The 16901-nt window shown below is 39.6% G+C and overlaps 2 protein-coding genes across 2 annotated transcripts in view; both read left to right on the top strand.

Moving 5' to 3' along the window:
* The window catches only part of CFAP206 (cilia and flagella associated protein 206), a 162674-nt gene that overhangs the window by 39433 nt on the left and 106340 nt on the right, over positions 1-16901 (top strand). The window lies entirely within an intron of this gene.
* The window catches only part of ZNF292 (zinc finger protein 292), a 39805-nt gene that overhangs the window by 7116 nt on the left and 15788 nt on the right, over positions 1-16901 (top strand). Inside the window, exons 2-4 of the mRNA XM_072141988.1 lie at positions 4304-4458; positions 7875-7953; positions 11201-11336. Of these exons, the coding sequence (XP_071998089.1) occupies positions 4304-4458; positions 7875-7953; positions 11201-11336 (370 nt within the window). The remainder of the gene's footprint in view (positions 1-4303; positions 4459-7874; positions 7954-11200; positions 11337-16901) is intronic.

The raw sequence follows: 16901 nt of genomic DNA, 5'->3' as shown, positions 1-16901 counted from the left end.
TTTGCCGCACAATGACAATCCCATACTTGCACAGCAATCTTTTTCCCACATTTTCAGTTTTCTGCCTTTAATAACCCATATAAAATATCACCATAGAAGTATAAAGTTAAATGGCTTTTCCCACAGAAGAAAATTCTCACATCTCAATCCCCTAGTGATTGTTACACAATAAAGATCATTTTAACCCCTTAATTTGCAATTTTACTCAGGAGCTAAAACGGCAATAAATCTATCACTCTCTATGGTGCTCAGTACAAAATCCCAGGGTGTGGGCAGGGCCTCTTTGGCAGTCACATTGTGACCCATCTAGTTTTGTGGGGTGGCAATGTGGTTAAATTATCAGGGTACAGGTGTATATACACATTCATTTGACATTGCACGAACACAGAGAGATGAGATAGATCAGAGATGATTAGATCCATTAGATGCCTATTACAGAGTCAGCTCTGCTACATCTCAGATCTGAGAGACTGAGAACAGTGTCTGCATTCCCTTTCCCTCAGATCACTTATCTCCTTGTAGCTTGTAGTTTGCAGCTCACAATACCCTACCAGGAAGTGAATTGGTGTCTCCATGTAATCTCCATGCTAGAAGTGCAGGGGCATGGCTACAGGCACAAGACACAAAAATCTCAGCTCCACAATCTAACACAGAAATCAAGATGGGTGCCGACCCTGAGTATGAGGTTACAGGGGTTGGATCTAGGGGCAACTGAAATTATGTATAGCAGGACTGATAGTGACAGGATGGACTTATATCTGTGAAATGCTGCATTTTTGTTAATAACAGTGAATTAGTGAATGTGTTATTTTGATGTTCTGAGTACAATAAGACTCTCGTCTTTGTGGGAATACCCCTTTAAAGGGGTTTGTCCATTAAAAAAAAGTTCTCATATTTTAACCCCCTACCGATGTTTACACAATAAATATCATTTTTACCCCCTTACTTTTACAATTTTACTCAGTTTTAGCTCCCATAACTCAGTAGTGGTCAGTGTAAAATTCCAGAGTGTGGACGGTTCACTTGGTTCTTGCGCCAGAAATCCACAATTTGAAAGTTAAATACAGCGTGCAGTCTGAATAAGTCGGACCATCCAACGACATGTCCCCTGATTGTGGGAATGTGTGTTGTTATCGTGATATATTTTAAGAATCTTGACTTCTACTGCATAAGAGTCTGATGCTGGGGGACAAATCTATCTTGTACCTCATGTACACGACAGAATGGTCTTTTCTGTTCTGTATATACGTCTGTATTCTGGACGAAAATATGGTTGCATATGGCAAAGTTTTGGACCATTTCTGTACTGTGCCATACGATACGGCCCATTGCCGATTGACACCATTGCTTGGGGATGCAAATTTGCAGCTGCATATACATGCCCCACCGATGGGTGTTTGAATGTACCCCCAGGCTGCATTCACATGAACATGTGATTTCTCCAGTCCTGTTTCTCCATTCTGTATATACGTCACTGTATCCGTAACATATCCGTATAAAATACGGTGGGCTGGTAAATGATGGGTGGCTGAAGGAATGCACCTCTTACTGGTTCTGGATACTGCACCATAGCGATATATGGCCGCGGCACCATATTACGGGAGAAATATAGGCCTTGTCCTATCTTTCTCTGGCTATGGAACGGTACCCCTCCTGCAGGGCACTTTGCGCCCAATGCTATGTATGGGGGATGTATACGGGAGCGGTACGGTGAAGCAAAGTGCAGCACCGTACCGTTCCATAGCCCGTAGATCTATCCACCGAAAACGGCGCTGGGCCCTATGTAACTCTATGAAGAGGGGTGGGATGAGCAGCGCTCATCCCCTGCTCCTCTCCCCGGCGCCAATGTATGCCCGCCGTACTACAGGACTGCGGGCATACATTGTGTAATTTCTTGTGTTGTATTTCCGTGCTATATGAATCCATTCATACGTGACGATTTCCATCCGTATGTGCACATATGTCATAGTATCCGTATAAAATACGGTGGGCAGGCAAATGATGGATGATTTACTATTAGTTTGCTGGCAAAAAACACCTCCCACTGGTTCTGGATACTGCACGTATATATGGTAGCGTATGGTGTACAACTGTATGCAGCTTGTATGCAACCTGTATTTTATACTTTCTCATAGATTTCTAAGGGGCATACAGAATGGAAATGCATGATAAAATGTGACATGCGTCTCTCTTACGGTTGGAAATTAATGGGGCCGTATAGACGGTTATTTTTAAACATTTGTGTGAACGATGGCTTAGGCTACATTCACAAGAAGGAATGGCTGGCCGTAGCCCTGCAGACGTAAGACGCTGACCCTTCATCTCTCTATAAGAAAAGACGGATATACGTTGAGGTCCGATATATCTGTTGCCCCAATGGCCGCGTGAATGGGGTCTTCGTTCGAGACTGTCTGGTCGTACTTTGCACCTCCTATTATTTGTCTTATTTTATGCCAGAAGTCTGGGACAAAATTCTGTCGGGTTAGCATTATTTTTGGTACATGTACTATGAAGCCACGTCCCCTTTTCACGGGTCTTACCCTTGGTGAGTGTCACAGCGAGGATGCTTCTGCCTCGTCACGTGCCTTGGGGTGCGACTGTACAGGTTAATTTAGCCTACTCAAACTTGTGCTCACCTTTCACTCAGGACACAATGGAGCATAAATCACACCTCATACAGTTCTTGCACTTTTATGAACATATTCTGGCCCCAGTTATTGCATTTACCCTGGGACCAATAAGTATCCCACTCTACATCCGCTCTTGCTTCTCAAGCAGTCGCCTTCTTACACCACTGGAAATGCAAACTCAGATAGGTCACTTCGCTCAGCATCTGACATATTGGACGCTGAGTTGATGCTGGTTCAGCTCGAGATCTGAGCCACATCGGCATCAGAATACACAGGGTGCAGGCTGTAGTTCCGATCACAGGTGTTTAACCCATTAAATGCCGTGGTACATCAGTATTTCAGAATATTATCATAAACAAGCAGTCCGATGATTGCTTGTTCATGTCCCATGGTGGAAGTAATAAAAAAGTGTAATAAAGTTATTCAATAAAAATTAAATTAATAAATCAATAAAAATGTCTGTTAGCCCCATAACAAATAAAATGACATTATAATGCGCAAAAAAAAATCATAACACAAACGTCACATATATAGTATCACAACGTCCGTATGACAACAACCCTTAGAATAAAAGTTAATAATTATTGAACCCACACGATGGACGCTGTAAAAAAAAAAATCTACCAAAACTTATGATTTTTACCTATTGACTGGCAGCTGCAGGGGGCTCCTTCCCTTCTGCGCCCCGCTCTGCACCGATAAAACAAGTAGCGGCCACATTTGTGGGGGGGGGGGGGTCTCCGCACTCGGGAGAAATTGCATAACAAATTGTATGGTGGGTTTTCTCTTTTTATCTTTTGGACATGTGTAAATTTTAGGGCTAAATGAACGTATAACCAACACAATTTGACCATTCTAAATTTCACTTCCATTTTGATTTAATTACTATGAAGATCTCAAGGGGTTAACAATCTTCCTAAAAGCTGTTTCTGATAGTTTGAGGGGTGCAGATTGAAAATGGGTTGATTATATAGGGTTTTTTTAATTTAATTCAAAACAGTATTTATCCCCAAAATAGTAAATCCGGAAAATGGATATTCTATTTATAAGCAGTGTGAGGTCAAAATAAATTATCCAGACATTTCAAAAATTATGAAAATGTAAAGTAGACATATGGGAAATGTTATTCAGCAACTTATTTAGGTGGTAAATCTGCCTGAAAACATAATAATTTAGAATTTCGAAAATGGCAATTTTTTTTTTTTTTTTTTTTATTATATGATTATTATTTTTTTAAATAAATGCAAAACTTATGAGCCAACAAGTACTTCAATTTAGTGGTAAAATGTGAGAAAAAACTAACAGTGTTCAAAAGTTATAACCATATAAAGCAACACAAGTCAGAATATAAAAAATGGGGCTTTAAGGGGTTAAAGCATGTACATGTTTTTGTTTTGCTCTTTGTTTTGTTTTTTTACACAAATCCTTTTGGAAAACTATAGCAACCAATAATGATTATTTTTCAAGTGATTTAAAATAAACAGATGGGAAAAAAATGTATCATGTTAAATATTGGTAAGAATTTTATTTTAGTTTTTTTTTTTGTGTTGCATAAAGCCTTCTGTTAAATGTTTACTGTCTGATTACCCAACCATAAACTGAACAGACATGTGGTGGCGAGATATGTATTGTTTAGATCTGTCAACCTAAAGGGTGCTTTTCTTTTCAAACAGACTCTCCTCGAGTATGCGGAAAAATGGAAAGCTTCTGAAGATTCTCTGCCCTTATTGGAAGTGTATACAGTGGCCATCCAAAGCTACTCTAATGCCAGACAATACCTCTCCTCACAGTGTGAAAATGTCAGCTTAGTGCTGGAACGGCTAGCTCTGTAAGTATACCTATTTAAAAAAAAAAAAAAAAACTGGTGCCTTCACTATATATATATATTTTTTTTTCAGATCTGTTTTTTTTTCTCTAGAATTACCTCACCTTTTTAACCCCTTCCCGCACCTTGACGTGATACTACGTCATAGGATGCGGGTCGTTCCCGCACCTTGACGTAGTATCACGTCATGGCGATCACCAGGGCTCAGAAGCTGAGCCCTGGCGATCGCCGCGGGATCCCAGCGGTACGCGGTAGCTGGGATCCCGCAGTAACAGCCGGGATCGCGACTATCGCGATCCCGACTGTTTAACCCTATAGATGCCGCGGTCATAGTGACCGCGGCGTCTATGGTGCATCGGTGCGACGATCGGCACCCTCCGTGCAGGACACGGAGGTGCTGATCGTTGCCATGGCAACCATGAGGCCCGATCAGGTCCCCTGGGCTGCCTATGGCAGCTGCCTGCTAGGATCGTGCACTGTGCACGATCTAACAGTGCAGCTGTCAGCCTATGCAGAATGCATAGGCTGACTATGTAATATGCTGCAATACATTAGTATTGCAGCATATTACAATGAACAAGTGATCAAATGATCACTTGTTCATGTCCCACCCTGGGACAAAATAAAACAGTAAAAAAAAAATTAAAAAAAAAGGTGCAACTAAAAAAAAATTATTTAAAAAGAATAAAAGTCCCCTTAAGTCCCGTCCCATGCAGTAATCAAATAAAACATTAAAAAAAATGAAAATCACCAAAAAAACACAACATATTGGGTATCACAACGTCCGTAACAACCCGTACAATAAAATAAAATGGTCACTGAACCCGTACGGTGAACGCCGTAAAAAAACACACAAAAAAACCTCACAAAAATTATTACATTTTCACATCTGACCGCATAAAAACTGCATAAAAAGTGATAAAAAAGTAAAATGTTCCCCAACATGATACCAAGAAAAAGTACAGCTTGTCCCGCAAAAAATAAGCTCTAAACCAGCGCTGTAAACAAAAAAATATAAATGTTCTGCCCATTGTTACATGGCGATACAAAAACAAGCAAATTTCTCACAAAATGAGTTCTATATTCTGCAAAACAAGTTAACCATAAAAAAGCCATATAAATGGGGTATCGCCGTAATCGTGATGACCCGTAGAATAAAGATAACACATTATTTTTATGGTATGGTGAACGTCGGGGGGGAAAAATGCTAAAAACCATAAACAAGAATGATTTTTTTAACCACCACCAAGAAAGAGTTAATAAAATCTGATTATTAGCTATTCGGCCCCCCCGTAAATTATGTACCTGAAAAGTGGATCTCATCCACAAAAAAATAATCCCCCATATGTCCAAATTACAAAAAAATAAACATTTTATAGCCTGTAAGATGTGACATTGCAGATCTGCTCTGAATGGCGCCTCCTTCCGTTCTATGCCCGGCCGTGCGGCCGTACCGCAGTCACCACCACATATGGGGCATCCTCTGACTCGGGAGACGTTGGGTATCAAACTTTGTGGAGTTTTTTGTCATTTAATACTTTGTGACGGTTTAATTTTTGGCCAAAATTAATATATTGTCTAAAAAAATGACAGCTTGTAAATTAGACCTCCATTTTGTTTTAACCACTGTGAAGCATCTAAAGGGTTAACATACTTCTTAAAGTTGATTTTTTTTACACATTGAGGGGTGTAGTTTCTAAAATGGCGTGATACATGGGGTTTTACTGCTGTTTAGGCCTCTCAAAGTCAGTTAAAGCTGAGCATGTGCCTCTAAATAAGGGTTTTGGCGTTTTTTTCTTAAAAATGAGAAAAATTGCTCCCAAAATTCTGAACCTCCTAACAACCTAGAAAAGAGAGAAGATGCATAAAACCCTGTCCCGATATAAAGCAGACATTCGGGAAATGTTAGTTATAAAGTTACTTGGGTGCTATGACTATCTGCCTGAAAAGCAGAACATTTTGAACTATGAAAATGAAGAATTTTTAGAAATTTTTGCCAAATTTCAATTTTTTTCATAACTTAACACAAAAGATATCATCAAAATTTTAATATTACTTTGAAGTACAATGTGTGACGGTAAAACAATCTCAAAATCCCCTGGATATGTTAAAGTGTCAAAAAGTTATAACCTCCTATAATGACATAGGGCAAATTTTAAAAATCAGGCCTGGTCCTAAAGGTCTAAAATGGCATAGACACAAAGGGGTTAAAGAGGACCTGTCTCAACCCCCCCCACCACCACCACTAACAAATATACTCCCATAATCCTCTCCCCAGCAGCTTTCTAGTTATGCCATTTATTAAAAAATTTGTCGCGAAAGTTTGCTTAAAACGATTCATTTGGTAAGAGGTTGTATCCTCGTAGCTTGTGAGCAACAGTCGGCCGTATTCATGAGGGCCAACACACCCCCTCACCCCGTCAGTGGGGACCTTTAATATATTGCGCAATCGCTGCCGGCTCTCTGTGATGCGGCCGCAGAGGGGCTTATTCACAGCACCGGCCGAATGTAATATATATTCGGCCGGCACTGTGAATAAGCCCCTCTGGATCTGTGGCGGATAAACATGCACACTCATGGTGGCAGGAAGACTTCCTGACCTCCAACATTTACCCCTAAATGTGAAGAATGAAAAACCTGTTACCTGCACGTTGCTATGAGAATCTGTTTACTACCTTGAATAATTGAACCGAAATCGGCATGTCTGTTCAATTAATTGATTCTTTGTTTGGTCAGGTAATGCCACAAGGACAGGGAGCAAGCTCACTTGTGGGTAACAGCCTTAATCGGCATACTGAGAGTTATAAAACACTGCAGTGCAGATGTATTGCAATGCATTATATGTGATGAAAGTATCATTTATGCAAGATTCATAGTAGAACAGAACAAAAAAAGAATTTTATAAAATAACTGATTGTGATACAAAATAAAAAAAAAACTAAAAAAAAAAATGATGACGCATAAACTGATTCTTTTTTTTTTTTTAAGTCACTGAAGTAGTAAAACATTAGAAAACTTGTACGTATTTGGTGTCTCCCTAATAGCACCAACCTACACAATATTGTAGCATGTTTTGTATACTGTATGTTCAACTATGTAAACTTGCTTAAAAAGCAAGTGTCCTAATAGCCCTTTTATATATTTTTGTCATTGTTATTATCACCTGAAAATGCCAGCTATTGGAAATTACAATTGTTACTATAAAAAGGCCTTCAGATGTCTGTCAGATGAAAAATAAAATTGTTGTATCTTGTGGAAGTTGAGTATGGAATAACAAATAAGGCTTATCCAGAAAATCCAAATGGGCCTTGTCCTCAGGGTGTTAAAATTTATTGATTTAGAAACTGAATACATAGTGTGTCCACCGCACACAAGTAAATCACATTTAATAAACTTGTTCTTTCTAATTTGCTTTGTAGAAGCTGTGTTGAACTCCTGCTGTGTTTGCCTCAAGAGTTACCCAGTGAGCACTGGCAAAGATTTCAAGGCGCAATAAAGGTAACATTTTACAAGCCTTGTTTTTGAATGAACACTAACTTGGTACAACACTGTAATATATCTGATCTTTGTCTGCTTTTCTCAAGCCAGTTCCCTTCATGATAAAATTTGGATCTTCTATACATTTGGCTTGTGTTGATAAATTAAAAGGCAAACCCCCGTGAGCAGTGCTCTGCCTGATTGCATATGTGTTTCTATGGAAACACATTGGTAACGAGCACCTGCTGTTTTGCATAACAGCGAGTGTTGTTACAGATTGCCTGCATTTCTATGGAAACGTTCCCGGTCCAAGCACCGCCCACGAGGTGGTATATTTGGATAGAATTTTTACATCTTAACCCCTTACCTACGTGTGACATAATAGTAAGCCACACGTCGGATGCGGGTGAATGGAGAGTGCTCACGGGCTGAGCCCTCTCCATAGCTGGCAAGTCTTTGCTGCATATTGCAGCAAACACTTACCGGTAACGCCTGCAATTGGTGCAAGCCCATCTAAGTGAAGATAGTCTTCCAAAGACCCAAGGCTGTCTCTTTTTAACCCATTCATTACAATGTGCGATTAGGACAGTGTAATGAATGAGGAGGAAAATCCCCATATTCTGCCAATTGGACAACCTAGGGTAAAAATACTGAAAAATGGTAAAAAAAAAATTTCAAATCCCCCCCCCCCCCTTTCATAAAAGTCATATAAATAAACAGTAAAAATCATAAACGCACACAGTTTTTCACTGTGTTTAACCCCATAACGGAAAATAGTACTCAAAGTCGAAAATGGCAGTTTTTTGCCATTTTGAAAAATATTAAAAAAATTTATAAAAAGTTGTTAAAAGGTTGTACAGTTCTAAAAATGGCAGCATTGAAAAGCTCATCAAAAGTCACAAAAAAACACATCACCCACGGCTCTGGACATCGAAGTATGACAAAGTTATTAGCGCCAGAAGATGGAAAGGAAGAATAAAACAGCCTCGTCACCTGATCGCCTCATGGCTCTGCCGTTCCCTAATTATTTATGCCCCATGGATGGTCATTATCTCCCTTTATCCCGCCTGCTATGCTCAGGCAGCTGGTGACATCAGTTGGCTGTCAGGAAATCTTGTGCACACACGAGAACTCGCACAAGTAACCTGCGGGCTCTGCAAGATTTCCGGACAGCCGTCTGACGTCATATTGATGATGTATAAGGAGTCCCTTCTAGGATCACCAAACCTGTGTTTACATCATTGCACTGCAGCAAGGAAGAAGCTTTTTTTTTTTTTTTTTTTTTTTTTTTTTTATGTAAGCTCTATGACAGCTTGTTTTCTGCATAACAAATTGCACTTCATAGTGATGGTATTTAATATTCCATGTCGTGTACTGGGAAGCGGGAAAAAAATTCCAAATAAGTGAAATTGGTGGGAAAAAAAAACGCATCTGCGGCATTTTCTTGAGGGTTTGGTTTTCACTCCTTTCACTTTGCACCCCAAATGACAGGTCTACTGTATTCATTGGGTCGGTACGATCACGGGGACGAGAAATTTGTATAGATTTTAGAATGTTTTCATACATTTACAAAATGTAAAACCTCCTGTACAAATTTTTTTTTTTCTTGTCTTCCTATTTTGCCATATTTTGGTGCTAATAACTTTTTCATGCTTTGATGTACGGAGTTGTGGGTGGTGTAATTTTTTTTGCGATTTTTGATGTAGTTTTCAAAGCTTCTGTTTTTAGGGCTGTACGACCTTCTGATCAATTTTTATAGAATTTTTTTTATATTTTTCAAAATGGCAAAAATGTGCAATTTTCAATTTCGGGCACTATTTTCTGTTACAAGGTTAAATGCAGTGAAAAACCGTTATTATATTTTGATCCGGCATTTTCCGACTTGGCAATACCTAATGTGTTTATTATTTTTACTGTTTATTTATATTAGTTCTAGGGAAAGGGAGAGGTGATTTGAATTTTTAGGGTTTATTTAATATAATGTTTTAAAACTTTTTTTAAATTTTATACTATTTTTCAGACCCATACTACAGTATGGCAGTATATGGGGATTTTCCTCCTCGTTCATTACAACGTGCGAATCGCACATTGTAATCAATGGGTTAAAAGAGACTGTCACCCTGTCATATCAATCAACAATTCCCCATGATGTCCGTAGAATCTTACAGATCTCCCTTCAAAAAAGTTTGACCCAGTTTCCCATCTAACACGGTGGCTAGCCAGGGGTCTTCCCTACATGGTAGACTCAAGATACTTTTTGGAGAAATGTTGATATTTGTACTTTTATATCCGTGGGGTTTTTTTTTGTTTAATGTTTTCGTGGGCCTGATTCCATAACCCACATGAGTATAGTAAAGTATCATTTTCATCAAAAGAATAGTTGGCACAATTATTTTATCAAATCTGATGGAAATATTTGCAGTACTTAATATGCCTTAAAGGGAACCTGTCACCAGGAGACCCATTTTTAGGACTCCCCCAGTCCCCACAGCGCATAGTACATACACTGCCAAAGTGTTTTTGTATAAAAAATTGGTTTTACAGAAAAAAAGATATGTTACATTGTACCTTTCATTAGCATCTGCTGTGTGACTAGGCAGTTGCCAAAAGGGAGGGTCTGGAAAGGAGCAGTTCCCTCCCCCACCCTTGCGGAACAGCTTCTCCATGTGACCTTTTCAAATATATGAAAACACCCATCACTGGGCTTAGCGACGCCCCCTGCTACTCTACAGCCAATCCCGATTGTGGGTAGTTATTCATATATTTGAAAAGGTCACATGTTTCCCAAGGGTGGGGGGGAACTGCTCCTTTCCAGACCCTCCCTTTTGGCAACTGCCTAGTCACACACCAGATGCTAATGAATGGGTCTCCTGGTGACAGGTTCCCTTTAAGGCTCCCTAGACACAAATGAGGGAGGAGGCGTGGACACTCCTCACACCTCTCTATTGAAATGTCATATTTTTCTGTGCACATCCGTGTGCATGAGATTCGAGTCATATTTTCCAGGAGTTTTCCACCAATTCGGTTTTGACACTTTTCCCACCTGGTTTCAGTTTAGCCGTGTAGCCATTATACCTTGACATGGGCATGTGACTGAATTTCACTTGTAAGAAGCCTGGCATTATTGATAGCTGGGTAGGTAGAATAGATATTTCATATAAATGTGTCTGCAGCTCTTTGTAATGTATTGTTTTTAACTAATTGACCTTTTCATAGGTATTTTACATTTCTCCCTTAGAGCACCTGTTAAATTTGTTTACTCTCTCAGGCCGCACATATAAGATTGACAGAAAATGGCAGCCACGAGCTTGTGCTCTTGTACAACATGTCCCAAGAGGATGGTGTGTGGAGGGATCCAGTTTTGGATGAAATTCTTAATGAGCAAATCCTGGATCCTTATCGGGGTAAGCAGTGCTATCTGAACTTTACAGAAACATGGAAAATATGTTCATACAAAATGTAATGTATATGGTGTTTTTCTTTAGAGCCTGTTATCTGTCCATGGTTGTTCTAAAAGTCTAGATTTTTAAGCTGCTGCAGATCATTTCCTTGATCTGTCTGCGTGGGATACAAGGTCGTAAATATTAGGCAGTCAAACGGCCTCTCAATTAAAATGATTGCACTTCCAGGCGTAAAACATGGCTTTCCGTTGATGTAATCTTATAGTATTGTGTTTCATACATTTGCTTTAAGTTGATATTTGGCTTTGCATATTCACAAACATGCAAGGTTACAGGCAGTAATGAAGTAGATATTATATTTAATGAATAAAGCATAAGAATGAGATGTCTTGGTTTGCAGAACACCAGCTATAGCTTATTGAAACAAGATGTTGTGTTCCTATTCTATCCATCAGATTAAAAAAACAAATCCAGCCCTAGTCCTGTTATGCGGGTGATTCATTTTAATATAACCTAATTAATTTATTATTTTTCAGTTATATATCTCGTCAGTTTTACCTTCTCGTCACCTTTTACCTCTTGATTCTTTAATTCTTTTCACTTTTGTAGCTGACCTATGGGTACAAGAGCATGGAGCTATGAGGTAGTGACCCATCTGGCTTGTGTGGCAGAGGCAGGATCATTCACATTCTGCTCTGATTACTAGAGGAAAACTACTCTAAAACACTCTGGTTACTTCGGCTCCTGTTCAACTGTTGTGGCTTCTACACTAATTCCATGTCTCTCTTAAAGCATGCCTTAATCTCTGAAACATAGATATGTATGGTGCAGTTGTTAATATTAACTTTTATAATCTTATTTAGGAAATTGTCTCCTTTGTGTCTTTTTTATTTTTCTTTCTGATCCTTCTTTCTCCTGTAGTGTGTCTGAATTCCCATACAAAGCATAACTAATGATCTACTCTTTCTATATCTAGATAATAATATTTCCTTTAACCTCTTGTCGGACATCAATTGTATCTTGTCGGCATGCGGCAAGGGGTGTGTGGAGAGGGCTCACAGGCGGAGGTCTCCATTGGTCTCCACTTGGTGTTTGCTGAGTAATGATGGCATCGAACTCAAGTGTTATCCTTTTACATGCCACTAGCGGCACATTGGGCACCACCATCGTGTGCTCGTCGATCCCCATGACATTATTGGGAGTGATAATCCATGGCCATGACATCCTGCAGTCTGTATAAAAATCCAGGCTACGTCCTTTCTGGTGATCTTTTGCAATGTGTCAGTGGCACATTGCAGCAGGTTGTCAGTAAATCCACCGTATAATGCAATACAGCTGTATATGGTAGGAATGATTAGATCCTTTAGGGTTAAAGTGTCCCAGGTGGTCTAAAAACTGAGGTAGTTAAAAAAACAAATTGAAAAAACCTATAAGCTCAAATCGCTCCCCTTTCCCTAGAACTTGTGTAAAAATAAGTAAACCATAGAATCAGAAACATGTTAGATATTGCATCGTACAGTCCCACAAACGGTATCAATGTAAACATCATCAGGCCCAATGTAATTTCTTTCTATTCTGACAACCAAATAAAAGAATAATTGGAGGTGGTTGTCATTTGGAGCAAACAGAGAAAGCTGAATAAACAGGGCCCACAAGAAAATGGTACAAAAGCACAGGGGAAAGTTGAGGTTGACAAGTTTACTACATTCAATTTATATTTTTCCTGCTTCCTTGTACACGGGATTGAAAATTAAATGGGTAATACAATTTGTTACGCACAAAACAAGGACGTACATGGAGAAATAAAAAAAAATACATATGGATTTTTAAAGAAGGGGAGCAAAGAATGGAAATGCGAAAAAGGGCATCTGTGGGAAGGGATTTACCACCTTCTGATCTAAGCCATTTTAGGGCATAAGGACCAGGCCTAAAAATTTTAAAATTTGCTCTGTGTCATTATAGGAGGTTGTACCTTTTGTAACGCTTTTGTAACAAAGGTACCATTTAGCTGTTTACCCTTTAGATGTTTCAAGGGGGTTAAAACTAAATACAGGCGGTCCCCTACTTAAGGACACCCGACTTACAGACAACCCATAGTTACAGACGGACCCCTCTGCCCACTGTGACCTCTGGTGAAGCTCTCTGGATGCTTTACTATAGTCCCAGACTGCAATGATCAGCTGTAAGGTGTCTGTAATGAAGCTTTATTGATAATTCTTGGTCCAATTACACCAAAAATTTTGAAACTCCAATTGTCACTGGGGCAAAAGAAAAAAAATTGTCTAGAACTTCCATTATAAAATATACAGTTTCGACTTACATACAAATTCAACTTAAGAACAAACCTCCAGACCCTATCTTGTATGTAACCCGGGGACTGCCTGTAGTGGTGTAATTTACAAGCTGTAAATGTTTTATACAATACATTAATTTTGGCCACAAAGTGTTATATGCCGAAAAACTCCACAAAGTTTGATGTAATTTGGACATATGTGAGATTTATTTATTTTCGATGAGATCCACTTTTCAGGTACATCCTTTACTTGGGGTTCAATAGCTAATAATCAGATTTTATGAACTCTTTGGTGGTGGTTAAAAAAATCATTATTTCTTGTTTATAGTTTTTAGCATTTTTTTTTTCCCCGAACATTCACCGTACCATAAAAATAATATGCTATCTTTATTCTATGGGTTTTGCAGAATATAACTCCTTTTATGAGAAATTTGCTTGTTTTTGCATCACCATGTAACAATGGGCATAACATTTTATATATTTTTTTTTTTTGTTTACAGAGATGTTTTAGAGTATTTCTTTTTGCGGGACAAGCTGTACTTTTTCTTGGTATCGTGTTGGAGTAAATGTTACTTTTGAATCACCTTTATGCTGTTTTTATGAGGTCATATGTAAAAATTTCATAATTTTCGTGGTTTTTTTTTTTTGCATTTTCTTTACGGTGTTCGCCGTACGGGTACAGTGACAATTTAATTTTATCGTACAGGTTGTTACGGATGTGGTGATGCCCAATATGTTGTGGGATCTTTGGGTGATTTTCACTTTGTTGTATTTGATTTTTATATGCGATGGTACTTTAGGGGACTTTTATTTATTTATTTTTTTAATACATTTTTTTCTTTGCACTTTTTTAAAAAACTAATAATTTTTTTTACTGCTTTATTTTGTACCAGGGTGGGACATGAACAAGTGATCATTTGATCACTTGTTCATTGGAATATACTGCAATACTAATGTATTGCAGCATATTAAATAGTCAGCCTATGCATTCTGCATAGGCTGACGGCTACACTGTTAGATTGTGCATTCAGCAGGATCCTAACGGGCCTCTTCGGAAGGTAGCCCTGGGGTAATGCGGCAATTCACTATAGACGCCACGGTCACTATGACCACAGCGTCTATGGCAGGGGTCCCAAAACTACAACCCGTGGGCTGTTTTTTTTATCCGCCCCCCCCCCCCCCCCACCTTGCCTTCGGCAGCCGTTACGCGGGCTGCCGCCATTAATGGAGGAGTGGCAGCATAGGAAATCATTTAATGGTGGAGGTCAACCAAAAGCATACTTCAAATTGAGATGCTTAGTTATGCTTTTAAGTGAACCTGTCACCAGGAGACCCATTTTTAGCACTCCCCTAGTCCCCACAGAGCATAGTATACACTCACCGGCCACTTTATTAGGTACACCATGCTAGTAACGGGTTGGACCCCCTTTTGCCTTCAGAACTGCCTCAATTCTTTGTGGCATAGATTCAACAAGGTGCTGGAAGCTCCTCAGAGATTTTGGTCCATATTGACATGATGGCATCACACAGTTGCCGCAGGTTTGTTGGCTGCACATCCATGATGCGAATCTCCCGTTCCACCACATCCCAAAGATGCTCTATTGGATTGAGATCTGGTGACTGTGGAGGCCATTTGAGCACAGTGAACTCATTGTCATGTTCAAGAAACCAGTCTGAGATGATTCCAGCTTTATGACATGGCGCATTATCCTGCTGAAAGTAGCCATCAGATGTTGGGTATATTGTGGTCATAAAGGGATGGACATGGTCAGCAACAATACTCAGGTAGGCTGTGGCGTTGTAACGATGCTCAATTGGTACCAAGGGGCCCAAAGAGAGCCAAGAAAATATTCCCCACACCATGACACCACCACTACCAGCCTGAACCGTTGATACAAGGCAGGATGGATCCATGCTTTCATGTTGTTGACGCCAAATTCTGACCCTACCATCCGAATGTCGCAGCAGAAATCGAGACTCGTCAGACCAGGCAACGTTTTTCCAATCTTCTACTGTCCAATTTCGATGAGCTTGTGCAAATTGTAGCCTCAGTTTCCTGTTCTTAGCTGAAAGGAGTGGCACCCGGTGTGGTCTTCTGCTGCTGTTGCCCATCTGCCTCAAAGTTCGACGTACTGTGCGTTCAGAGATGCTCTTCTGCCTACCTTGCCTACCTTGGTTGTAACGGGTGGCGATTTGAGTCACTGTTGCCTTTCTATCAGCTCGAACCAGTCTGCCCATTCTCCTCTGACCTCTGGCATCAACAAGGCATTTCCGCCCACAGAACTGCCGCTCACTGTTTTTTTTTTTTCTTTTTCGGACCATTCTCTGTAAACCCTAGAGATGGTTGTGCGTGAAAATCCCAGTAGATCAGCAGTTTCTGAAATACCCAGACCAGCCCTTCTGGCACCAACAACCATGCCACGTTCAAAGGCACTCAAATCACCTTTCTTCCCCATACTGATGCTCGGTTTGAACTGCAGGAGATTGTCTTGACCATGTCTACATGCCTAAATGCACTGAGTTGCCGCCATGTGATTGGCTGATTAGAAATTAAGTGTTAACAAGCAGTTGGACAGGTGTACCTAATAAAGTGGCCGGTGAGTGTATATGCTGTATGTACTATGTTTTTGTACAAAAAATTGTTTTTGCAGAAAAAAAGATGGGGACACATGGAAGTGCTCTATAGCCACTCCCAGGGGACAAGTGCCTAGTAAGAGAGCACATGGTATTGAAAGGTGCTATATAACATTTCTTTTATTTCTGTAAAACCTATTTTTTTTTTTTTTACTACAAAAACTCAGTGTATGTACTATGCTCTGTGAGGACTGGGGGAGCGCTAAAAATTGGTCTCCTGGTGACGGGATCCCTTTAATGTAGAATGTGCAATTTTCTACCTTTTTTATAAATAAAGTAAATATAATGGTTAGATAGGTATGTGCTTGCAAAATCTACTATCATTTATACTTCCATGTACCATCACTGTTATCTTCCATAAGAGGGGTAAACAACTGAAAGTGCTGGTGTGATTTCAGTGTTAAACAAAGGATTTTAAAGAAAATTTATGGATTTAAGAAACGTATCCTTTGCAGCAGTTTGACTGCTGTCTACCACGTTCTCTGTTCATATACAAAAGTCTTGTAATGTCAGTGGTACATGACTCCTATAAGCCCATCTCGTGTTCATCAAAGATTGGCGGAGACATGAGTCAAAGTTGATTTACTATTTCACAGCCTATTACAGCCTTTGCTACTAGTGGCTAGAAATTATTTTATGTT

Source organism: Engystomops pustulosus, chromosome 3, assembly GCF_040894005.1.
Source record: "Engystomops pustulosus chromosome 3, aEngPut4.maternal, whole genome shotgun sequence".
NCBI lineage: Eukaryota > Metazoa > Chordata > Amphibia > Anura > Leptodactylidae > Engystomops > Engystomops pustulosus.
This window is presented reverse-complemented; position numbering and strand designations above follow the sequence as displayed.